This window comes from Notamacropus eugenii, chromosome 6 (genome assembly GCF_028372415.1).
Source record: "Notamacropus eugenii isolate mMacEug1 chromosome 6, mMacEug1.pri_v2, whole genome shotgun sequence".
Taxonomy (NCBI): Eukaryota; Metazoa; Chordata; class Mammalia; order Diprotodontia; family Macropodidae; genus Notamacropus; species Notamacropus eugenii.
Window position 1 is genome coordinate 366,448,085 of NC_092877.1, and position 26,751 is coordinate 366,474,835.

The 26,751-nt window shown below is 45.1% G+C and overlaps 1 protein-coding gene across 2 annotated transcripts; it reads right to left on the reverse strand.

The window, feature by feature from the left end:
- MFSD1 (major facilitator superfamily domain containing 1) lies at positions 1–26,751 on the reverse strand. 2 transcript variants are annotated; one of them, XM_072618622.1, is made up of 16 exons: positions 26,447–26,748; positions 25,963–26,015; positions 24,379–24,491; positions 23,534–23,576; positions 23,005–23,072; positions 19,768–19,876; positions 12,543–12,645; positions 11,301–11,399; positions 10,858–10,969; positions 9,533–9,589; positions 9,013–9,169; positions 7,334–7,431; positions 3,710–3,822; positions 3,121–3,168; positions 1,956–2,016; positions 1–512 (listed from the first exon to the last, which is right to left on the reverse strand). In XM_072618622.1, exons 1-16 carry the CDS (start codon positions 26,655–26,657, stop codon positions 509–511), a joined length of 1,449 nt encoding a protein of 482 aa, XP_072474723.1. In that variant the 5' UTR covers positions 26,658–26,748; the 3' UTR covers positions 1–508. The 2 variants fall into 2 exon arrangements, with proteins under 2 accessions (XP_072474723.1, XP_072474724.1); XM_072618623.1 differs by lacking the exon at positions 1–512 and having other exon boundaries at positions 1,952–2,016; positions 26,447–26,751.

A 26,751-nucleotide genomic window follows, 5' to 3' on the forward strand; every position in this document is an offset into this window, starting at 1 on the left:
TCAGCTTACGCTCCAGTTTATTTGATATAAAACTTGAAGTTTCTTTTGGCTGGTTGGGGGGTGTTGGATGGTTTGGTTTTGGTTTTAAAAAAGGTAACCTACTCAAACTTCCAGATTCGGAAAATACCAAAATGAGATGCCTTAGTAAAAAGCCCCTCAGCAGAGCCCATCTTGTCCCCTTTTCTTTACTGCCCCGGCAGAGTGGAGCAAGGCTTTCCAGAGCACTTTGCTGGACGTGGATACTAATAAATTATTAGCAAGCATTAAGGGTGACCCCTTTGCAACAAGCCATAGAAAAGACATGATCTAAGATACCGTACCCTCTCACAGAAATGTACTTGGAGAAAAGAACTCTGGAAATAAGCTCTTAGGCACACAGCAGAAGTGATTCCCACAGGGCCACCTCCCCCTTCCAACCATCACTGCTTCCCAATCGCTCCTTCCTCAGTGTCCGTCTCTCCCAAGCACAGGACGCAGCTGCCTTTCTGGTGACGCCTGCTCTTCAGATTCATCTGCAGAGACACATGAAAATGAGTGAGGAGGAAAAAAACAGACTCATAAGAAGGGTCATAAAAAGCAGAGCCTGCATCTCAGTGGCGTCCAATACTGTCTGGCTCTGCGAGGGCCAAACACCCAATGCACATAAAGACAGGATCGCCAACTGGGGGAGTGGAGGGCTCTGGAATGACTCTGTTTTGGGCCTGTGGACTGTTGTAAACTCAATCCCCAGGCTGCATTTGCTGCTCAGCTACGTCTTCAAGGAGGTATTACCATAATCAACGCCATACACACTTCTCTCCTGTTACAATATTGCCTCCCACATAGAAGAGGGAACGAAGACTCTGTGAAGTGACGGTCATCGTGCCCACCCCCATTCCTGCATCATTCCTTTTGTTTGGTGTCTCTCTGCATTACAGCATCATCCTACTGAGGAGCCTAGGCAGGACTCCTCAATCTAGTTTACTCTCCTGGGCAGCAAAGCATCAATCTGAACCCATTACCACAGCATATTAGGAAGAGCAGAAGGGCACCAATCAAAACTGTCTGGAAATGACCCTAAGATCTGGCATGTTGTTCTAGCTGCTAGAGAGGGCCCATTCAGGGCCAGTCCCAACAACAGATCATGCCTGCTTTCCAAGGCCCAGCCCTGCTAAATCAGAGAGGCCCATCACACATGGGCTGGCCCCCTGAGGATGAATGCTCTAGCTATAACAACCCATGAAACAAGGTTACAAATGTTAAAGGGTTAAAATGAAATGTTTTACAAACTAACTGAAATTTCTTTACTCCTCCAAAGACAGCTGAGTAATATTACAATGTTAACTGAAATATAGACCTTAAAGTATGGAGTCTCTTTGGGGCCCTGGCCTTTTCAGATCATTGTTCAATTAAATCCAAATCAAAAAAATTTTCAGTCAGAAACAGAACTTTTCTAATGGTTTCAGTAGGCCAAGCTAAACAAAAGAACCCTAAATTTTAGGGTGAGATATCTTAAGGCATTTTAACATCCACTAAAGAACATTACATAAGATGTGGACGTCGTGTAGCAATGTCTCAAATAAAACCAAATGCCTTTTTACCCCTGAAGCACTGAGAAAGTCACCAGAAGACACAGAGAAAGTTGGCAGTCTAGGACTGTAGCCTTTTCCTCCCCGTCAGAAAGAAGAGGAGGTGGGTATGTAAGGTAGGAACACTACAAAGAATGAAATTCATTCTATCTCGAGGGAAAATGAATGATTACATGATTACAGATATGGTACAATCATGGGATTCTGAGCATCCAAACCAGAGCAGGAAAGCAGGACCTCAGAAATCACGCAGTCTCCCCCATCATATCACAATGGGAAAGAGGGTCTTCACCAAGTTAGCATGAAAGTTAACCAGTCCCACAGCCCATAATTAATAGGTTAACAAGCTAAGGACACACTCACAACTTCCTGCCTTCAAACACTTACTTGGTATGAGTCACCGCAGATAGCTCTAGCCTTTGTCTGGCAGTATAATTAAGGGTACCTCCTACAGCACGAGAAGGGAGAAGAAGATCCTCCGTCAGGTCAACGCTCACACCCAAGAAACAAGAGCAAGCTTGTAACATGCACAGACCAGAACTCCCAAGACAGCAGGTCTATTGAGCCCACCACTGCCTCAGGAGGCACCTGTTCCTCATTACAACCCAGTTAGAGAGTGGCAGGGCAGGCCTTGAAGCCAGGGCTAACCCCAAATTCAATGTCCTCTTCATTATATCAAACATATATACATGTGTATACATCTATGTATCTATACATATGTATGCATATTTATGCATTGAATCCTACAAAAGATTGTTTATGTGTGTGAGTATGTATGTGAGAGAAAGAGGTGTGGGAGCATGCGTGTGTGTATGGTATGTATAGACGTGTGTATTTAAGAATTCTTTTGTAAGACTGAATTGAAACATATAAAATCAAGTCCATTAACATATGTTAAATACAAACAGTGAGGCCCCATGAAGAATCTTTAGGGAGTAAAATGATTTAAGTGAAGAACATGAAAAAAATTAGCACTTTTTGTTGAAGCCGGGATGGAAGGTGCCCCTATTGGATGTGACAATCAAAATGAAAAGGTGACAAAAGAAGAAAATAACTTTTAGAAGTACTACACACGCCCTCATATTTCCCCTACCCCCAGGGTGGCAACGTCTGATTAGGCAATGAGCAGAAGCACTGACGTTTTAGGGCAGGCCTTACATGCAATACAGTACCCAAAAGAACTAGTATATCGCTTCTAGCAGTGTACATACAGAAACGAAGACAGAAAAAACTATGGGGGAGAAAAAGAACCCTCATCCACAGCAGCATCACTGCAAATGCTCAGAAACAGCACACCCAAGGTTTTAAAGTCTCCTATCACAGACATGCCTCGGGTTTCAACATCTCCTTCAGAACGACATTCAAAATTCACAAGACAATTAGTGGGACAAATTATGAAAACCACTGGACAGATTTATAAACCAAGACTGAATTCAATGTACTTCTGCCACTGGGATATGGAATACCAAATTAGTCCTAAAGAAATCCCCCTTCCCCATGCCCCATTTTCACCCAGAATTAAGAGAGCAGCTTAATTACACTGAAACCTTACCTCGAGTACAATCCACCATGTACAGCAAAACCACGGCTAAAAATGAAACTAAGAGAGAAACAAGAGAGGGAAAAAGTCTTTAAGAAAATGTTGCAGCACAGTCATGCCTATAATCACAAAGCAAGTCTGGAGTTCACCGCTCCTCTTCCCAAGGAGCCAAGGGGAACATTAGAAATGGCAAAGCTCCAAGATGCCCTCTGCCACCCCCTGCACCCTTACTGAGTCCTGACGCTGCGTCTTTTTGGTATTTTAGCAAGAACTACTGCTAGGCCATACTAAGAATCTTTGAGCCATGGTGTACTAATTGGAAGTTTAGGACGATGGTGGCAGGGTCTGAGAACTATCATTTTTTTTAAACTAAAAGAGTCGTACCCCAAATCACAGAGGAAAGTCCACCAATGGACTAGATCTCAGGTCTCCAAACCAACCCCCAAAGGTACATTTTCCACCACGTCCTACTAAAGCATACAAATCTCGCTACATTTATTGGATAATTTCCTATAGTTTGGCCTCAGAAACAAAAGAAACCTTCTCTTACTTATCAGGAGACCAAAAAAGACTCCAAAAATATTCATTACCAAGTACTTACCAGAAACACAGGCAATGAAGAATATTTCCAAAAAGAAATACCCCCGAAGATCTAGTATTTCACCAGCAACAATGGACATTACAGCCAGGCCAAGATTCTGGATGGATTGCATGCTAAACAAAAATTCAAATATGTAAGTTTCTACCCAGAGGCCGCAAAAATAATATTTTTGTGCAAGATTACCAACATGAACATCTGTTGACACACTAATGAAATGTTTATGAAGTAAAGAAGCCTGACAATCAATAGTAAACTACTTCCATTTATCTCCTCACCAAAGGGTCTTCATACCACTTCCTGCGTATGGCCTGGCTGCACACCAGGCTCTGCTCTAGACGCCCCACCCTCCTGGAGACTGGTCTGCACCTGGCATTAGTGACTTCAGGGTGGAAGGCCTTAGAGCACGAGAGGGACTGCAGGATGGGCTCTGCTCCTTAGAATGCTCCTCAGAGAAGTGTGGACAGGGACAGACACTCTAACTATGAAGGGAGGGCAGGAAGGCCACCTTTTCTACTTCCTGGTGGTGCTAGGATGTATCCTGGTTAAAGAGGTACGTATAGAGTCAGCATTCAAATGTGTGTTAAAGTGAAAGGCACCCCTTTTAAAAATGTCTATTTTACCAACACCTTTCATCAAATTTCACAATACAATAAGACCTCTAGAATTCAAAATCCTGTGTAACCATGTTTTAAGGAGAGCTGTGGGTTAGTAAGGAGCAGCTAGGGGGTACAGTGGATAGAGCACTAGGCTTGGAGTCACCAAGTCCTGAGTTCAAACTTGACCTCAGACACTCACTAGCTGCGTAACCCCATCTGCCTCAGTCCCTCATCTGTAAAATGGTGGCACAGCGGAGAAGGAAGCAGCAAATCACTCCAGTGACTCTGCCAAGAAAAGCCCACAGATGAGCCTATGGCGTCATGAAGAGTTGACACAACTGAACAAATGAACAACCACCATGGGGGATTAACAACATCTTGAAGGTTTTTTCCAAGAATTATACTCTAAGGAAGATTTCCATTTCTCACTTTCTTAAACAGAGAATGCCGACTATAACTTCATCTCTTCCCTGATGACTCAGGACGGTCAGAATGAACATCGGTGACTGGGACACGCGCTAAGTGTGGGGTCAATGGTGTGGGGTGAATGAATGAAGAGACACTGACCCCAAGGACAGGGTACAGGCCTGGCTTTCTGGAAGGCTGCAGACTCTTGGCCCTGCCAGAAAGATGCCAACACAGGACCTGCAGAAGACAGTAATCCAACCACAACCGTGTGGTCAGAAAACAGAGGTTCAATCCTTCTCGCCAAAAGGCTTTCACATCCATGACAAGCCCTCCTTGATGCTGTCAGGGTTCCTGGAGCCCACCAGATAAAGGAAGGCTGAAAGGACCATGTGGACACAGGTCGGGGTCATCCTGAGAGACTGCTTAGCTCCCAAGGATCCATGTATCAAACAGAGTCAGGGTATTGGTGGCTAATTTAACTGAGCCCCAGTCCTCACAGGGTCTTCCCTTCTCCTCCCTTGGGGACACTGTCTACCAGTAGCTTTTCCAGCCTGCACAGGGGACGAGCCTGCCAAGAATCCTCAGCCTTCCCTCGCTGGGGGCTGCCTCCTTCTCTCACCACTACAAAGCCCTCCATGATGTTAGAAACAAAACCACCTTGGGGCCTGCGTGCCCGGGGACAGTCAGCAGCTCCCCTGGCTCCCACCAGGCTTCTAACTCCGTTCTAACTCTGCACCCCAGCCTCTTTCAAACCTTCTCTGAAGGCCAGGCCAGTTCAGACCAAGGTGAAGTGCTAGCGCTAGTCATGCTGCTCAGGCAGGGAAAAGCAGTGACTCCCAACATCACTGCTGTTTTTACGGAACATCGTTATCAGCCTCTGTTCCCCTTTATAGCTTGCCTCACTAGATCTAACATGAATGAAGACTTATCACTTGCCATTTCAAGAATTCGTGCTTGGATATTCAAGCCACAAAATGATTCACCTATGTCAAGAAGTAACAATTTCTCCAAACTCTTAGCAGCAAACTTCTAAACAAATTTCAGGCCAAGTTACAACAACAGAATCTTTAATGTTATCGCAAGACTTCAAAGCCCCAAGTGGTCCCTACAAAGGTGCAGCACAGACCAACAAGACCCCCTGTCAAAGTGCATCCTCTGAGGACAGATTTGAGGATAGGTGGGGAGGCGGAGACAAGGGGATGCCAGATGCTAACCGCAGGCTGGTGTCCGCCGTTCACCAGCATGGCATTAACTAAAGCTAACTTCCATCGACACATCCCCATGTACTTACACTTGATAAATAACAGGTTAATTCAGCAGCCTTTAAAAACTCCATGATGGTCAATGAATATAGCAATCTACTGATTGACAAACCCAAGGACCCCAGCTTCTGGGATAAGAACTCACTGTTTGACAAAAATTGCTGGGAAAACTGGGTAACAGTGTGGCAGACACTAGGCATAGATCAATGCCTGATACCGTACACAAGAATAAAGTCCAAATGGGTACATGATCTAGGTACCCATTTGACTGATAATACAAACAAAATTAGTGGAGTAAGGAATAGTATATTTATCAAATTTGTGGAGAAGGGAAGAATTTTTGACTGAACAAGAGATAGAAAGCATTATGAAGTGCAAGATGGATAATTTTGATTATATTAAACTGAAAAGTTTTTGATGCTGAGTGAAAGGAACAGAACCAGGAGAACTCTGTACAACAACCACAATGCGTGAGAATTTTTTCTGGTAGACTTAGAACTTTATTGCAAGGACCTAAAAAATTCCCAATGGTCTTTTAAGGCAAAATGCCTTCCACATCCAGAGAAAGAACTATGGAATGTAGCAGATCATTTTCTTTTGTATTAGGTTTTGGTTTGTTATATGATTTCTCCCATTCATTTTAATTCTTCTATGCAACATGACTATGGTGAAAATGTATTTAATAGCAATGTATGTGTAGAACCTATATGAAACTGTATGCCCTCTCAGGGACGGAGGGAAGAGGAACGGGGAAAGGGGGAAGGGAGGGAAAAAAATCTAAGTTATATGGTAATGATTGTAGAACACTGAAAATAAATAAATAAATAAAAACTCCATGATGCCTAAAACATTTACACTATTTAGCTTCCCTTTGACAAGAGCCCACAGAACCAAGACTTAAGCCTGTGAAATCTTTAATTAACTGGAGAGAAGGCTGCCAAAGCATCAATAGCCTCATCCCATCAATCCCACCAAAATGGTGGGGCAAAGGCCAGTGAAGAGACAGGAGGGCTTGGAAGCCCCAGGCATCATCAATAAGACATGCTGCTTTGAGAGCTCTGCCATCAGGAACAGGGAGGCCCTGATGGATAGATCTGACCTAGAGCTCGCCACTGCTCTCCTCCAGGCACATGGCTTCTCACAGCACAACGCGGCTTCACTTCCCAGTCTCCCGCACATCCCTGTGTTGGCCACATGCAGTTGAGATTTGTGTGGCAAGAGACAGTTTTCTTCCTACCTACAATCTAAGTCGTGAGCCATCAGAGGAACCAGATAAAGCCTAGCTTCCATGTCACAAACTAAAGTACACCACCAGGCCCCAGAAAACCTTTAAGCGGCTCCACACTACAGATACTTACAAGCCATACGCAGTCCCCAGCTGATGTTCAGGAATAACAAAGGCTACCATTGGCCACAATGCACAGGCAAGAAGGGAATAGGAAACTCCAAGGAGACACTATGGGAAAAAGCAATGGAAAAAAAAAAATCTTTAAAGCAGACATTCATAAAAAGGCATTTGTTTCCTTTGTGGCATGTTTCCAAACTAGAAAAAACAAGACTAAAGGCCAAATGAGGTTTAAAAATTCACATTTAAAGAAGCCATATATAAAAAAATTTGAGATTGATTCTTAATCCATATTAAAAATCAGGTGAGAACATATCCTAAAGACCTGTTACTCCCTTAAACCCTCACTGTTAGCAATGCAGGAATTGTGACTTTTTAATAGTATGATGGATTTGCTCTGACACTCACACAGCTTCATGGCCTGGTATCCAAAATACCACCACAAAGGAGCTGACTGAGGTCTGGAGTGGCCAGAGCTATATGGGAATTACCAGCAACAGGCTCAAACCAAGTGACAAGTCCAGACATAACTAGGAAAGGACAATGACACCAGTTCTTCCTAAGCACAAAAAGTGTAATGGAGTCTTCTTTTCATCTAAGTAAGATTCTTAAATGAAAAAAAATTTAATTTTCAACCTAACTTCAAAAAGCAACAATTTAAAGCAGCTTTCACTATTTGAGTAGGGCCCATATAGTAGACTTAAGATTAACTATCCTACTCTCTTAACATTTCAGAAATCCAACACTGCAGCCTTCTCCTGAAAACGCTTGAATCCACACAAAAGCCCTTTCTAAAAGTCAGAGATTCTCGCTTGGACTCACTGAGAATGCAAGACAGAACAAACAATTTACAGGCTCTTTTGAATCACATCCCAGACTTTTACCAGCTTCTTACAACACAGCAAGGACTTAGGCCTACAAAAGGTTAAACTGCTATTTCTCTCTACCCTTCACTACAGCTAACGATGACGATGGCGGTGGTTGGTAGTGGCTAACGTTATATGTGGCAGGCACTGGGCTAAGTGCTTCACAGTTATTATCTCATTTGATCTTCACCATAACCATGGGAAGTAGGGGCTATTATTATTTCCATTTTTTGCAGAGGAGGAAACTAAGGCAGATAGTTAAATGACCTGCCCAGGGTCCTACAGCCAGTAAGTGGCCTGATCTGAACTTAGGTCTTCCTGACTCCAGGACCAGCCCTGTGACCACTGGGTCATCTGGCTACTCAGAGATTATTCTTTGGAATATATCCTTAACTGGGTCAAGACGTATAAAAGAAAATTTTACATTTCAATATTATAAATTTTACATGGAAGCAAAAAAGCACCTGATGGACATTTATGAAGGCGCCATGGGTCAAACGTTGTGCCAGGCACTGGAGTTAACCAAGACTTAGAAAAGGGAGGAGGAGGAGCTCATGACAAACTGTCTCTCATTTTTCAATAAAGTATGAGGTGATCTCCTCAGCTGAGAGAGAAGGGACAGTGTGGGAGATGTGACACGATGTGGAAAAAGCTTCCATGGGGTAGAGAAGAGGAAAAGGACAGTCTGCTGAGGTGAGGCCTCAGCAGAAATCAGATAACACAAGCCTGCTAGGCAGGTCTTCTATAGCCTATTGATCTCAGTCTGACCCAAAATTTTAAAGGTTCTTACAGAAATCAGAAAGCACAATCCCAGGGCTCATATTACCATTGCAATCCACGGATTCCAGAAGGTAAAGGCCAGGATTGTGTGGGAAGCCATGGTGGCCAGGACTGCACACAGAACCCAGAAGATGTTCCAGCCTGTTTTGTCCACCATCAGCCCGAAGATGGGAGACAGAGGAGCTGAGATGACGTACACGATACTAACAGAACAGGAGAGAGTGACCCAAATGAATCCAAGGCAATAAAAAAACTTCTTACTCCAGGTTAAACAAAGCCACCTTCACTTTAGCTAATCTCAAAGCAAGCACAGACACATTAGGAGTTCTTCCGCACCCCCCAAGCTCATCACAGACAAACATACACGTGGGGCTCACAGTCACACATGCCTCTCTCCACAGGGCCACAAAGCTTTATAGGTAGCCCCAGGCAGCTGGATTACCTCAGCCCTCACTACCACTGGGTGTCTAAAAAAGCAATAAATGCTCCTACATTTTTCATGCTTCTCTTGGAACTCCCACAACAACCAACACTGGCAATGAATAAATGTTTGATTGAGTCAATACCTGTTAATTGCACTTGCTTCTTGTTCCGATACTTTAAATTTCCCCATAAAGAAGACCCTAAAATGGAAAGGGATTGGGAAAGAGAAATGAAAAACAGCATTTTTTAGAAAAGACTTCATTTGTCAAACAAGGCAGACTATGAAAACATGTTTTCTCCCATTTGTGAGGTAGGGGGCACCAGAGGGACACCAATGACTAGTGCTGCCCCTTCCCACTACCCATGAGGCATTGTGTCGGCTTCCAGGCCCTCATGCCAAGGCCTCCACAGCTCCTCCCATCTCAAACTCCATGAGCCTCTGCTCCTGAACTAACTTAAAATGAGGCTGTCTTTGCAGTCTATTGAATACGAATTCTTGGGCTAAATTTGGGTGACACCTAATGATCTGAATTAAACAAACTCCTCTCAATTCCCTAACCCCTCCTAAAACATTCGATGCAAATTTTTAGGAAACAAGAATTTAACAGTCAAAGGACTGCACTAATTGGGTTCTGCACTTCATAACAACGCCAATCTCTGTAGGAAATTACTTTAAACCATGATGTAAATGCAAGAGTCACAAGGCCAAAAGCTGTTCTGTTCATACAAATAAGGGTGTGAGAGACACTCAAGGGAGACTGGGCAGGACCAAGAAGCAGCAGCTCTGGTCAAACCAATGTCCAGCCAGGCCAGTCCATCTTCCCTGCTCCCAGTCTGGCTTAAAGTGCTGCCAACTTCAACTTTCTCACGGCATTTTCTCTGTGATTCACTTTGGAACTCACTCCCTTCTGGCCCATGGCAGTCATGTGTGGGGCCATTTAATGGGAAAGGGCTGTTACAGGGAGGGGGGACCTGAGGCCTCAAGGCTACATGTGGCCTTCAAGATCCACCCTTAAGGATCTGAAAGGTCATGTGTGGCCTCAAGACGGCAGGCTCCCCACCCATTAGAAGTTTCCTGAAGGAGGAAGGGAGGACATTTTGGCTCATCTTTGCACTCTAGCGCACTGGACAAAGTAGGCCCATGACAATAAAGTGTTTAATTTAATTAATGCTGAACTTAGTAGACTTCCTAGCTATAGAAGAAACATACTAAGTTTGAAATTTAGATCTAAACAGAATCAATTATACCAGATACTATTACAAAGGGTTTTCTCAAAATTACCTACAAACATTAACCCAGGGCTAACAAAATCACCCACGCATCGAACATGGGCTTGCCATTTTTTTTATCTTCCCTCTTTTCTGTGAGGATCGTGTGTGTGTGTGTGCATGTGTGAGTGTGCGCACATGCGATTCAGGAGCACAAACAGAGGCCATGGCTCTCCCACAAGGACGCCAAGATGCTTACTTGCCAAGTCCAATAAAAGGAAACACGGCCACATAGTAACATGCACAAATCACGAATATGAGCCACAAGGACAGTGAGAAGTCCTTCATGTCTGTCAATTTGATCACTTCACCTGGAGGAGCAAGAACAGGGAGAGTCTGCAATCACCTGCCATCAGGATTTTAACTGAGTTTTCATGTGAAGCCAAGCTGTCTCTGAGCCAGTGCCCCAAGTGCGTGCAGGCCGCCTGAGGAGCCGCAGTGTTCTACTCCCCTTTGCAACGATTTTTTTGCAGATATTTTCTTCCAAGAAATACAAGACTTAATACTAAAGTTTCTAAGAAAAACATCGATGTCCAAATTCAGACAGCAGGAAACAGACTTCAGAAGTGACCCCCACCAATTCGGGCAGCCTCTCCCCGAAACATCCACTGACAATCCCCAAATGCAGCGCTAAAGGCTTACCAGTTTTTCCCTGTTCTTTATGAAGGATTCGTTCTGCTCTCCAGTCCAAGTAGCCGAGAACCAACGCGCAGATCAGTGAGAAGACGCACGTTACACTCCCTGAAATAAAAGTCAAGAATTCAGATCTGCAGACTAGATGATGAAGAACCTAAAAGCGGGGCTAGACTTTCACAAAGGAACCCTGGGATCTGGGAGAATCACCACTAACTGTCATGCTCCCTGTCATTCTAGAAGGATCTGAACAGACAAAATGAAGGGGTCAGGGAAGCCCTGCTGAACCTGGTGTTGGGGCGGACCAGGGGGCTGCTACAGACTAGTAAGCTTCATCAGAGAAGTCTCAGGCTTCAAGCCGACTGATCTCAATCCCTTAATTTTTAGTGACTGATAATATGAGAAAAGGCAGTTATTACGTTTCTCTGGCCACCTCTGAACTTGCCTCTCCAGTCAGCTGCCCCACTAACAGTCTTCACTACTCTGCAGAAAATATCCAGCCAGCCTGGACCTGTCTTCTACCTCCAATCAAATGCCATTACCTAAGCACAGCAGGGAGAGCTAGATTCTGAAGTTTTATTAAAGTGACTGAAGTAAAGGAATGAATGAAGGTCAGCTGTCCCAAAGGGTTTTGCTTTTAAAAAAGCTGCTAGATCCCAAAGCATCTATAACTGGAAATCTACAGGGGAGAGCAAGATGCTTGTCAGAGGTTTAATGATAGAGGAACATCCAAGCTTTGCCTGCCTCCTTAAGATTACTCCTCTTAGCAAATTTTTTAGGAGGTTTAATTTAACGCATCAGCATGGCTGTCCACCCCAATACTTCCCTCCGCTGCCAAAATTCCTGCACCATTTGAGGGTGGAGAAAACAGTTATCAACTGAGGAGAGCACACAGTCAGTCTGTCGTGTCATCTCATTATTAACTGAAAAACCCTGATCCCCAAAGGAAGTCCTTCACTGTATATACCCCCTCCCTAGGCTATCCCCCTCTCTCTGGAGCTCCTGAAGCTAACTGAAGGACACAGTGAAAACACCCCTCTCTCACTTTGAGGAAGCCCCATAAGCAAGACAAAGTCAGGATTACTAGCTCCACTTTGCAGATGAGGAAACAAAGGTCATTCAGAGAGCTGACCTGCCTTCCCTATGGTCATCCAGCAAGGAAGCAGCAGGTGCAGTGTAGACCTTGGATCTGCTGATGTCCCCAACACCTCCCCTTCTACTATACTCTTGAAGTGACAAAGATTCACTAACCAATCATAAGTGTGATGCCAAGTGTTGTGTGACCAGGGAAACCAAAGGAACCCTCTATCTTGGAATATAGCCATCCCATAACATTCAGGTTTACTGTACTCCCCTAAAAGACAAAAAGAAGTAAATTGGAGTCTTTAGTCATACTAGCTTTTAAGATACAAAAAAGGATAGGGGAGTAAATTAAGCTTCTGCTAAACTGTAAAGGAAGTGGTCAATATTTTCAATTTCTTTCCCAAACACATTTTAGAGGAGTAAGTTTGGGGAGGATGAAAAACAAAAAAAAAAAAAAAACACTTTATTCTAGGTCTTTTCTAAAGGTTATTGACAAAAGTTCCCCACGGGCCGTCCTCATAATCAAAACAAGCAAATGACAAATGTTCGTACTGCATCAAAGTGGAAACATTCATACGAGGGGATGGTTTAAAACCCTCTGAATCAAACAAACAGCAAGTGTTCGATGGCTCCGCTGCTGGTGCTAAAACCCAATACGATTATCTAACAGTGTGAGCGACAAGTCAGCCTGCACCTGATGAAGTCGGGCTTCCTTTCATAAACAATGAAGCTGCAAAATGGGCTGGAAGAGAAAAACAAACCCCTCCACCCAGGAGAAGAGGGGCTAGCACTGAGCAACCACAGGAAAAGCCACTTTCTAATGGGCTGCTGAGTTTGTATTTACCAAATAACTATGAGTAAATACTGGGGCTATGATTTCTGAATGACAGAAATGCATCACCAAAGAAGCAACCCTATTAAAAAGCTTATCGTCATTTATTCGTTGGGATGAAAAGAATTAAGATGTAAAATCATGAGAGCAGTGAGCCCGCTACAAAGCATTACCATTGCCTGTGTGATACATGTACACTACACCTGTATCTCTGCCTTACACAAATCCTCCTTCAATAAAGCTGGCTGAGACTGGAGGCTCCAAAGGACAAGACCAAGCCATTCGCCCTCAATTTTGACCCCTGGCCACAAATCCCGCAACAGAAACTACTGCTGTCGCTCCCAATCAAAGAATGCATTCAAGGAGTCTACAGTGAGAGGTCGCTCACACGTGTCCAAACAAGTTCTGACACTATACCAGCCCTATCCTTTTTTTCTTTAAAGACTGGCTGTCCTTCTCTCGTTGAGACAGGGGTGACTCCCAGGCCCAGGTCATGCCACTGTTTCCAACCATGGCTAACCCACCCTCTCCCAGGGTCCACCATACATGTTAATGTCAAACATGGCATGGACACCCAATTGCTCAGAACTCGCAGGCTGAACAATCCCCCATCCTCAGGCACCACCAGTACACCTGAACACAAGACCCCTCTCCTCCCATTTGTCTACATGTTGCACTACATGTTATCCATCGTTAACATAACCATGTCTTCAGACACACATGAAATAATTAGGACTAGCCCAGATGGCTGGATGACAGACACTATTCTCAAGAGTCTCTAGATAAGCAGCAACCCAACAAGAGGCACATTTGGCCAGGGGGACCACAAGAGTTTTCTGAAGGGGAATCTATAAGGGACCTCAAGGGCACAGACACTAAGAAAGCTGCTGCCATGCATTAGGGGATACTCGCTTTGTCCACGTTCCTGCCTGAGGCAGCCACCAAACACGTCTGTTAGAAACCCAAGGGGATCTCTCTGAGTGAAAACAAGAGGGTCCTAGGAATGGCCATGCCCTCCACTCTAGAGAGGCTGAGCGTATCACAGCAGTCACACTGGAAGAGGGCAGAGGGAAAAGAATTTCAAGGAAAGAGGCCACTAAATCCTTATGGACAGAGGACGTTAGAATGACCCTAACCCAAAGAAAAGGAGCCCAGGGTCAGGAGCATCCACCCAGATGGGGGGAGAAGGGTTGCCAAACCCTGCCCAAGGACCCAGGCTGGGCCACAGGCCATGGAGTTTTATAAGGTGAATTTAGCTCTCTGCTTTCTTGCAGCCTTACTTATTTTACTAATTATTCCAAGCAGATATTAGACATCTCTGCTCTGCATTATCAGTACTGGAGAAAGAAATGAGATTCAGTCATGTCCAAGTCTTCATGAGCCCATTTGGGGTTTTCTTGGCAAAGACACTGGAGTGGTTTGACATTTTCTTCTCCAGCTCATTTTACAGGTGAGAAACTCTGAGGCAAACAGGGTTAAGTGACTTTCCCGGGTCACGCAATTAGTAAGTGTCTGAGGCTAGATTTGAAGTCATGAAGATGAGTCCTCCTGACTCCAGGCCCTGCAGTGTATCCACTGTGCTAGCTGGAATTTACCACCCTCCAAAAAAACCACGTGTATGTGTGTGTGTACACACACACACACACACACACACACACACACGCACACACGCACACACGCACACACGCACGCATGGTACAGAGGGCCCTGTGGCTGTTGCTCAGTCATTTCAGTTCTGTCCAACTTCCCATGATCTCACTTGGGGTTTTCTTGGCAAGGACACTGGACTGGTTTGACATTTTCTTCTCCAGCTCATTTTACAGATGAGGAAACAGACAAACAGAGGTAAAGTGACTTGCTCAAGGTCACACAGCTGGTTAAGGGTTGGAGACTGGATTTGAACTCAGGTCTTCCTGACTCCAGGCTTCACCTCCTACCCACTGAGCCACCTAGCTGCCTTCTACAGAAGCCCCTGAGCCCGACTTAAATCCAGGGAGTACCCTCTTGCAAGAGGGTACAAAAATGGTGGCACAGAGTCTGCCAAGACTGCCAAATCAATGCCTACTTCTACTGAAATAAGGACATCAAGGCCAATTCAGGAAGAAAGGGAAGAAATAGTCAGGAAAGTGCCAGTCCCGCGTGTGTGGCCATACCATACCATACTGGGTTCCATACCCATGACTTCACCTACTTGATGGTTCTCACGCCCCCTCTATTCTGGGGCCGGTCTCCTCCTCTATACAACAATAGCTCATCTACATGACTTCTGAGGTCTCTTTCTCACCTATGATTTCCTCCCTGGGCTGAGGCCATGACTTCCTGAGAAGGGCTTGGGGGAGCTGGCAGGAGGCACGTGAGGCAGCTTCTGAGACACTGATCAGTATTCAAGAAGGAATTTGGCTTGGTTTCTGCTTTTTCTATAAATATTGGGGAAGCTCATGATTAGAAAGAAAGTGACCAGCCTCAACAAGTGGGCCTTAAACTAAACTTAAGGAAAAGCAGCAAGGGTCTCAATAAAATTACAAAGCTACAGAGAAAGAGAAGTGTGATGGAAAAGGTACCAAGATCACAAGGAGCCACAAGGTCCTCAGTCCCAGTGACAGGGAATCCGAGGCACAGGCCAGCACCAGTCACTCAAATTTCTGAAGATCTTTCCTCACATCGACCTTCAATGAGATGCTGCAATGCCATCCAGTGAAGGCAGCTCTGCCCTGAGGAGCTGAACAGAACTGAGTCCTCCTCCAGGGGCCTTAGAGCAGAAAACAGGGCCTCAAGACCGTTCTCTTCCAGGATACCTTGTGCTAGGACATCTTGAATAATTCCCCCAACATCATCTCCTGCTGCACTCTCCCGATGCTAGTGACTTAATTTCCTAAAGTGCGGGCCCAGGGCGGGGTCCCACAGGACCATTGCCGCCCTGGGCTGAAGCCAACAACTGCGCTCACCCCTGGGCCGCCACATCAACCTGCTGCAGGTGAAGCTGATTTTTCTTTCCAGGAGTAAAAGACTTCAGAATTAACTCTATTAAATGTCATCTTATTAGACCAGGTCCCAGAATGTAACCCAGGCCTACACACCTTGATTTTCCTCTACATTCTTCATGGGCCACCCGAAATCCTTTGGCAGGCGACAAGCTGAGCAGGCCTGTCTAGCCCAACAAGATGTTTTGGGCACTTGACCATCATGTTACAACTTTTGCATCATCTAAAACCTGACAAGCCACTCTCTTGCTTTATTATCTCAGTATCTGATACTAACGTTACACAGCACAGGGCCAAACCCAGATCCCTGGGACACTCCATTAGCTCTTCTTCCAAGTCAATACCAAGCCATTAAAAGCGATTCTCTGAGTCTCTTCATTCAACGAGCTTCAAACACACCTAATTTCTACATGCGGTCCAGATCTTTCCATCACATCCACAAGGACACCACAAGACATTCTGCTATAGCCATTGCTAAGATCTTGGGAAACTCCATCTGTGGCCTGACCCTGATCTCACCTAGTAACCCTGTCAAAAAGAAAATGAGGGCATCCTGGTATGAACCAGCTTCCATGAAGCCATGCTCACTAGCCTTCCCCTGGACAAGTTCTAGAATTTTGCCAGAAAAAAAAATTCCACTTACCAGCCCACAGGATGCAGACTGTATTCTCTTGTTGAAAACCAAGGTGACATGTGCCCTTCTCAAACCCTGCAGTATCCCTGCCACCCCCACTCCTCACCATCTTTCAGTAATTCCCACCATGGCTCATCAATTACACCCAGTTCCCAGGACAGAGCTGGTGGGGCTGGGGGCATAAACCCACGAAAAGTCAGCAAGGCCTCTCTTTTCAGCATCTTACCCATCCTGAGGCTTATTTTTCCTGTCTCCAATCCCAGGACCATCCTCCTTGGCAAAGCAAAGTGAAAGGCCACTCTGCCTTCTCCCACCATCTGCTCTCATGGCCCACCCAGCCAGCTGCTGAGCCTAACCAACACTGTGCAGCTGCTTAGAGAACAGCGACAACGTTCATGAACTGTGTCCTCCATCCCCTGCCCTAGCTTTCATCTGCCATCGCTGACTTTTGAAAAGTTAAACTGACAAGTTCCCAGGCCGTCCACAGGGAGGCTCAGTCATTTTATTTAATTGTTTATGGGCTTTATGGGTTTCCTCTTTTTTCTCCTATTACTGCTTTGATTGGGGAACAAATTAAAGTCCGACACTGACATTTTCTAATTCGACTACAGAAAAGCACAGGGTGCTACCTGGCTGAGCTGAACCACATGAAACCTGGGCCTTGTTAACTAGAAGCACAGTAACACGGGGGAGCATAACCCAGCTGCCCAAAGAGCCCATGGTGCTTTGAGCGGGCCTTCCAAATCATGTCCAGTCCAAGGAAGGGGCTAGTGTATCTCCAGGACTCCAAGGGACTAGCTGGCCAGAATCAGCTGAAAGGGGAACAGAGGGCAATCACTGTTGAGCACTCCAATGATGAGAAATACTGACTAATTTGGAAAGGGTCAAGGGCCAGGAAATCATCTGGTCTCAGGAACGATTCAGGGAAATAAGGTCTCAAAAAGAGATTTCCAGGGATTATCCACTATTTGATAGCCCCAGAGCCATTGGAAGCCAGGTAGCAAGAGGTCAAGAGGGCCTAGAGAACCAAGCTGTTAGCTTTTCCAGTGGATGGGAAGAGGGAGGGTGAACTGGCTCAAAGAGGAAATAACATACACACACCACTGGGTATAGAAATCTATCTTACCCTACAGGAAAAAGAGGGGAAGGGGATAAGAGCAGTGTATGGGGGGCAGTGACAAGAGAAGGGAGGGAAGATTGGGGGAGGGGTCGGTCAGAAGCAAAACACCTGAGGAGGGACATGGTGAAAAGAAAGGAGAGAAAATAAACAGCGGGGGTGGGAAGGAATAGAACAGAGGGAAATATGGTTAGCAGTAGCAACTGTGAAAAAATTTTAAGCCAGCTTCTCTGATAAAGGCCTCATTTCTCAAACAAAAATAGAACTGAATCAAATTTATAAAAATAAAAGCCACTCCCCAATTGGAAAATATTCAAAAGACATGATTAGTCTTCAGATGAAGTAATCAAAGCTATCTACTATCATCTAAAAAAATGCTCTAATTGATTGGGAAAATACAAATTAAAACAATTCTGAGGCACTACCTTATACTTTTTAGATTGGCTAATAGGACAGAAAAGGGAATAACAAATGTTGGAAAGGATGTAGGAAAAATGAAACTTTAATGCACTGTTGGTGGAGTTGTGAACTGACGCAACCATTCTGCTGAGCAATTTGGAACTATGCCCAAAGGATACAAAACCATGCATGCATGCCCTTTGACCTAGCAATACCTCTAGTAGGTCTGTTTCCCAAAAGAGATAAAAAACAAAAAGGAAAAGGACCTATACAGACAAAAATATTTATAGCAGCTCTTTTCTGGTGGTAAAGCATTAGAAGCTGAGGGGAAGCCCATCAACTGGGGAACGGCTGAATAAAACTGTGATACGTGATTCTGAGGGAACACTACTGTGCTGTCAGGAATGATGAGCAGGACGCTCTCAGGCAAACCTGGGACGACTTGCGTGGGCGGACACAAAGTGAAATGTACTGGATACAAAGTAACAGCAGTATTGTGAGGTGATCACTGCGAATGACTTCGCTACTCCCAATGGTACAATGATCCAAGACAACTCTGAAGGACTGAGGACGAAAAATGCTATCCATCCCCAGAGAAAGAACTGGTGGTGTCTGAATAGACAACGAAACATATTTTTACTTCATTTTTCTTGAGTTGTTTTTTTGGCTATGTTTTCTTTCACAATATAACTATTATGGAGATGTTTTGTATGACTACACACGTATAACCTATATATCAAATTGCTTGCCTTCCTAATAGAGGGGGAAGAGGGGATGGAGGGAGAGAATTTGGAACTCAAAGTTTTAAAAACAAATGTTAAAATTGCTTTTGCATGTAGCTAGGGGAAAATAAAATATATAAAAGCTAAAAAAAATGTTTAATTAAATTTTTAAAAATAGTTGTTAAAAAAATTGAATAAAACCACAAAAACAGAAAACTTCTCATCCAACAACGATTAGACAATTAAGTCAGAAATGTCATCAGGGGAATTCCTATAACAAACAGGATAGCCTGGAAGGTCCCTCTGACACTGCATAGCTTGATACTGTACAATGTTTTATATATCTGAAAAATGGTTAAACATTTATAGCAAGTAACTATTTAAAATACTGAGAATTTCTAAAAAAATTCCTCCTAGCTCAAATGTTAATAGCTTCATGTATGTTTGTGTATATAACACTTAAGAAACAAAACAAAAATTAAAGTGTTTGATTTACTAGCTTTATTCATTAAAAAACACATTCTCTCTCTCTCCCTCTTTCCCTCTCTCTCTCTGTTATCTATAAAACCCTAAATAAAAATACAAGACACTAGAACTAGCTCTTTACTGTCTAGTCTACTTGAGCGACACAGCCTAGTCAGAACAAAAAGTGTGTGAGACACTGTCATTGAAACATTCAACAGATCAGAAGTGTATTGTCCTACTCACAATTCTAGCCATGCTAAGCTGGAGTCCAAATACCAGGTTTAATTCTTTGCCCTTAAACCAACTCACAGCATAGGTATTTTGAGCAACTGCTAAGGACTCCCCACCAATCCTAAAAAAAGAAAACGCAAGTCAATCATTCAATTCAACATTTATCATGTGCCAATTCTATGCAATGCATCTCATTAGGTAATCAAAGATGAATGGGGCTGGGGGAGGCTGAAGTAAACATCCACTTACACTGGCCACAAACCACAACCTAACTGCATTAGAAACATTCGGATGGGTGCAGCAGTGATTTGAGGAGGAAAGGGGAACAGGGTTGATCTCAAAGAAGACTTCTTAGAAGAGAGATTTCAAAAAGGCAGAGAAGTAACAGAAGATAATTATGAACAAGGCTGCCAGTGTGAGAGCAGAACAAGAAGGTAGGAAACAAGACAGGGGGCAGCTGGAAGGGCAGCATGCAGGCTGGCAGCAGTGGGGTCCACTTCAAAGAGACAGACTGTGCAGAGGGCACCACAAGTGAATATTATCTATGTTGTGTTGTATTTTTACTTACTTTGTTAAACATTTCCTAATTACACTTCCATCTAGTTCTGCCCTGGAGAGTTTGGCTGGCCCAGTTCAACACCTCTGTTACAGAGAATCATTTTAAAAACCAGGCTGAGGAACATACGTGTCTTTTGATAAGCAACAGGGACCTAATGACGACTCTTCAGCAGAAAAATGATGAGACTTGTGTATTAGGAAGATTATTGGGGCAGGGGTGTGAAGGATGAATTGGAGAAGGAGAGACTGGGAACAGAAAACTTAGGAAGCCACTGTAATAGTTCAGGAATAATGAGAAGAATGAGGGCCAAAATTAGAAGTACTGACCAAGAAGGATAGAAGATGGGCCTTGGAAACTGACGGGAAACAGCGATGCGGGACCAAGAAAGCATAGTGGAAAACTGCTCCTCCGACACTCCTGGGGATTCCCCTCTCTTGATTTCTAGCTACTCCAACTCCTCAACAATCCCATCATCCCTCCCAGGCCTTCATTTGTCTTAGTCCTCTCTTCAATCTGTCATTTCTGTCCTTTGCCACTACCAACCCAAATGGCAAGTCCTGCTCCAACGAGTTCCTGCTATGTCTCATCACGGAGACAACCACTGGCTCTTAAGGCAGAGTCTCTGAGCCTATAGATCTGTCCCCCAAAGACCAGACCACAAAAAAGGATCATTAGTAGAAGGCTGGTCACAGCAACACACAGAAATGAAACCCCCTGTCCCTGCATCGCTGAAGTGTTCCTGCTATTAAGCAATTGCCATTTACTTTGAATTTTTGCAATGCACACCTTCCATGTTACCTGCCGAAGTAATCTCCTTACTACACAGGCCGAACCAGCTCACTCTTCAGCTCAATCACCTGCACTGGTCTTTGCCACCAATCTCCTCTGGCCAGCCCTTTTAATGTTCTTCTCTCTCCTCCTTCCTTCTTCCCTTCTTTCTTTCTTGTTCAAAGGGCCAAATATAGTGGCTTCCATGGACACTGTTTGGTCTTCCCTAATGCACTGCTGGCACCTGAATCTCTACAAGTTAGCCTAAGAAATGACACACATCCAGCCAGCAGACACTGTTATTATGGGCACAGGTAAGTAGCAACATTCCTAGAGATCTATTTTATTATAATCAGACTTCATGAAACAGTGTTCTGATGACGATCTATCCAACATTAGGCCTCTCCAGTATCTGAGATGCTAGTAAGGAATGTGGCCCAAGGTTAGAGCATCCCCCCCAAAGTGCACACCCCTGCACCCCAGGGGTTCATCAGCAAGCCTTGCATGTCAGTGAATCTGTTCTCCCCAAGTTCTACAACTTCAGGAAAGAACAGATGGGCTCATCAGAAAAATAGGGGACCCTTAATGCATCATACATTGTCCTAACATTTCTGTATTCACTGAAACGTACTCCCTGCCTATGTTACCTTAAGCAGGCCACTTATGACAGGGCCTCAGTTTCCTTATCTGTGAAATGACTCTTTAGTCTCATCCAACTATAATGATCTCAGAAAACCCATTCTAGCTGCCTCCTCATGAAGAATTGTCATTTACTTTAAACATCTTCCCCCCACACATTCCCCACACCATTATCTCACTCCTTCACCTAATCTCAGGATTGCTCTGTGGTCACTTATTATCTGCCTCATTTGTACAACTGGCCTAGCAAAGCCACAGGCTGCCTCGCCCCATCCCTCCCTCACTAACCCCCACCCCTATTACATGTTCTGGTTACTCACTGCCTCCTGAAGCAGTGCTCAGGACCCCACTCCCTCCACATAGTACCATATGCTTCTCCAGTTTTTATGTATTTAATTATCTGTGCATGTGTTGCAGAAAAGCAGCTGAGCACATGAGTGCAGTGCTGGGAGTCAGGAACACCTGAGTCTAAATCCTACCCTCACCCCCAACCCTGTAGCCCCAGGCTAGTTCCTCTCTGCGCATCAAGCAACTCTCTATGAAGTCACAGATAAGATGGCGCACACACCATTTCCCACGCTGGCAAAATCCTCTTATTTATTACATATGGACAGGTGGCATATCTGAAGCAAAATATAAGCTCTGTGAGGGCAGGTCCTGTTCCAGTTTTTTTGTCTGTGTACTCCTGAACAGGTCTTTGCATGTAGTGGGTGTTGAGCCCTCCTCCCCCACCTCCTTTGCCAGTGCCAGATATACACAGGTTTTTAAAAATTCAAACTCAACTGATCCCTCCAATGGTCTTGGAACACAGGGACTCTCAGTACCTAGGATGGAGCCCATTGCCAAATATCCCTGTATGTGAATGAGATCTTAATGCATGACCAGGCTAGAATCAAATGGCTTGGGTTTCCAAATGAGGCTTAATATCTTCCTGCCTTATGAAAATACAATAAAATCTCTAAGAAGAAAAGATGGCTAACTGCAACCAGGTTGGGGGAGGAAGGGGTGCGCCAAGAACTCCAAAGATTTTCTTTATGTTCATACTCCATACGACTAGCATGCATATCAATTCTTCAACTATTCTTCGAGGAAAAAAAGAGGGGGATTTACAGGTATTGTGTTTCCTTCTTAGTCTTTAGTAAGGATAGGTAGGTTTCATGTGCTTTATACAATTCAAAGGAAAAGAAACTGACAAAGAGAAAAAGGGAAAACTTTTTAAATAAACTGACAGCAAGAAATTATAATTAGCCAGTAAGAAATAAAGGAAATGATCTCTAACTTACCCAAATACAAATCTGCCCAACTGCATCAGCCAAAAAGCATTAACTATTGCACCCATGGCAAAAATGACCTGTAATACAAAAATTCTTTAGCACTCTATGAACAAGTATAGAGTAGCCACCTGCAACACACAGAATGTACAAATGCCCCAACCTCTACAGGAACACAAGTGTCTATCACAATCATCCTGGCAGGAGGAAATTCCTCCTGAATCCTACATCCCGAGGAAATTCCCTGAGGTGGAGAGTCAAAGTAACTTGCCAGAGTCACACAATGAGTGTCAAAGGCAAATAGCAAACTCTGGTCTTTCTGACTCACACACAGCCCAACCCTTAGACAGGCCCTGCTGACCCAATGAAACTTACTACAATAATTTAAATATCAAAATATCAGACCAACTCTACTCAAACATCAACTACCTAAGGGTCTGTATCTATAGCTCACATCTGGCTGGGTAGAGAAGTATTCAAGACATTTTAAAAATTCATTGTTTCAGGTAAGAATTCCAGAGCCTCGACAAGTCCTCCTTACCTGTCCAATACAAACAATGAAGCTAAATATAATGGAGCCCCACCTAGAAAGAAAGAGTGGAGAACAAATTACTATAATCCAAAAACCAAGACTTCTACAATATTCAGTTTAATTTTCACACCTGACAATCTCTTCACTTTATCAAAGAAACACCACTTATTTTATAGAGGCAGATTTGCTATGGGGAAGGCAAACTTTCTCCAGAAAATTCTGAAGGATTCAAGAATGGCAAATTTTAATTTAATTCACTTTAACTTCTTAAACAATATTATGAGATGAAACTTCAAAGTTTTTTACTTTGCAATAGTCACGCACTGACTAAAATGTCACTGACACTGAAATGTCAGGTTATGCTGACCTCTGGCTCTAACCCTGAGCCAGTGCTGGATTATCAAGCTTATTCATCAACACAAATAAAGTTCAAAAATATAGGTTAAAAGAAATTCTGGTAAATAAAATTAACCTTCTCCCAAAATTCTGGCCAAATCTAAAAATTGGTAAATTTAGTTGATTGGAATTTCATGTTCTCTCCTTCCCTTGCTCATCTTCTGGCAGAAGTATAAATACTACTCAATAAAAAGTAAATATACAAGGAAAAAGTCAGCCATCTCCCTAGGCAAAGCACAGGCTGCATAATCTGTTCACTAAGTGAGTGAGGCTAATTGCTGCAAGAATAAAACTGAGCATAAACTTACCTCAAACTACTTTGGGAAATTAACAGTATAGACTCAAAACCCACTCCAGAGAAATAGTCTGAATACAGTCCTGAGGACTTTTCAAAGAAGCCTGAATCCCACCCATCAAAACTGCTACTACCCCCAAGCGTGCTACCACTGTAGACTTACCGGATTCCAAACACTCGATCTATCAAAAAGCCACCAAAGAAACAAAGAATCACATTGGGCCAAGAGTACCAGGAGTACAGAAGCATGAAGGCTGCAGTGTGTACTTGCATATCCTAGATGGAAAACAGGCAAAAAAATCATCATCAGTTGTATTTTAGACTACAACTTGGCAACAAGCAGGCCACGCCCAGATCTCTGGGGAGAAGAAACTCCATTTCTTTTCTGTGTAAGAGAAACACTTCTCCCCAAGGCATTCTAGCTATAAGTGAAGGCCCAAAGTTTGCATCTTTCCTATGCAAAATCAAATTTCCATGAAAAATATAAATAATCTGAGGAAAAACAGAAAACAATCATTTTACTCCACTTAAACTTGCAAGAGACAAATAGCAAATGAAATATTAAAATATGTCAGGAAAATTACAAATGAGCGGCAAAAGTGTGACCAATAAAAAGATATGAGAGGAAATGAAGCAGTACAGTGGTCGGAGCATTGTGAGCATTGTGTTCAAATACTGCCTCAGACACTGACTAGTTGAGTGACCCTGGGCAAGTCACTTATTCTCTCAGCCTCATTTTCCTGATCTGTAAAGTGAGGCTATTAACAGCACCTATTTCATAAGGTTGTTGTGAGAATTAAATCAGACATACATATACATACACACATGTTTCCATACATGTACATATATACACACGTGTGTGTAGGGTTATCCATCCCACATTGCAGGAGCAATGGGTGTGGTACCCTCACAATCTGGAAAATCCACATAAAATGTTTTGCAATTACCTACCCAAAATCCCTGGAAAAGGTATTTCTAAAACATGCCACACCTCCATCCTTCCTCCCCACCAGCCCCTCAAGGAAAAGCTCCACAAGAGTTCTCCACTGCCCAAGGAGGACCTTCTCTCCCCCCCCCACACACACACACACACATACACACACTCTCAAAGTTCTCCAGATCAAATGCGGTCAAAAGAAAAGAACACTTGATTGGGAGGCCCAGGGTCTGGTTTCAAATGCCAGCTGGGTCACTAAGTTCTCTGGCATTCCTGGCTCCTTACCTTGAAATCAGAGTCTCTGCTAAGATGTTATCCTAAATAAGGCCTAACAAACGTCACCCAAAGAGTGAAGAACTGTCCCTCCATGTGGCCCATGCCTGAGTCACGTATGGAGTAGGCACCGGACAGCAGCACATTCCAGCATCTGCGATGCCAGGCAGGCACCTGAAATCCTGTGGCGAGCCCCGGGGCCTGGGCAGCAGCAGGTGAGTAGCAGGTGGGCAGGCCTGGCCTAGGCTGTGCTCCCCGCCCCCCCAGGCACAGCGGCCACAGGCAGAGACAACACACCCGGCGCCTTCTGCGCTGTTAACCCAGGCAGGGTCCTCTACTGAACTCAAACCGAATCCCAGACAATCGGCCCCTCCCCAAACAGGCTGGCCGTCCGGTCGGACGTCTCCAGTAAGGTTAACTCCTTCCAACCACGCCCTCCCCAAGGCGAGGGGTCCGCAGACCTCCTCGTCGTTCTCGGAGGCTCCATGCACCTTGGCTCTCTCCACGGTCACTTCGGCCTCGAGCAGGGGAACTCACCTGTTGGACCTGGGTCTGCAGGGCGGCCGGGTTGTCGTAGCAGAAGTAGCTGCCTGGGAAGAGGAACAAAAGGGCCGCTGAAACCTCGGACCCAGGAGCCGACTGGACGCGCTGGGAGGCACGGAGTGCGAGGCAGGCAGAGGGGGTGACGGGGAGTGGGCTTAGGGAAAGGCCCCTCCGGACGCTGCCAGGCCGGGAGTCTGGGCTGAGTGCCCGGGGCCCCAGGCTCGGCGCACTCAGAGCCGGGTTCGTCCCCTCCGGATCGCCCCCCGCCCCGCCCCGTGACCCCGCGGCTCCGGCCCCCTCCCCGGGGCGGCCCCCAGCCTGCCGAGGCCCCCGGAGGAGGGATGGGAGGAGGCCAGAGGACCCAGGGCCCGCCCCGTAAGGAGCCCCCCTTGTCCGCTCCCCGTCGGTCGCGGCAGTCCCCGGCAGGGAGCGAGGGGCCCCGGATCGCCCCGGTCCCGGCCCGGCCCGGCCCACTCACCGAAGCCCAGGAAGCACATGAAGGCCAGCGCCACCAGCCGGTGCGCCAGGTGCGCCGGGTCGCAGAGCGCGGACAGCACGGAGGCCCCGGCCCCGCAGCCGGCCTCGGCCTGGGCCCCGGCCCCGGCCTCCGGGACCTCCGGCAGCCCCGGGAGCTCCGGCTCCGGCTCCGCCGCCAGCAGAGCTCGCTCCCCATCTCCCTCCTCTGCCATGGCCGGGCAGCCGCGGTCACCTCCCGTCACATGACGCCTAGCGCAGCTCGGCTTTCGGTCACGTGCCGAAGCTTCTCATGTGAGCAAGGGCGTC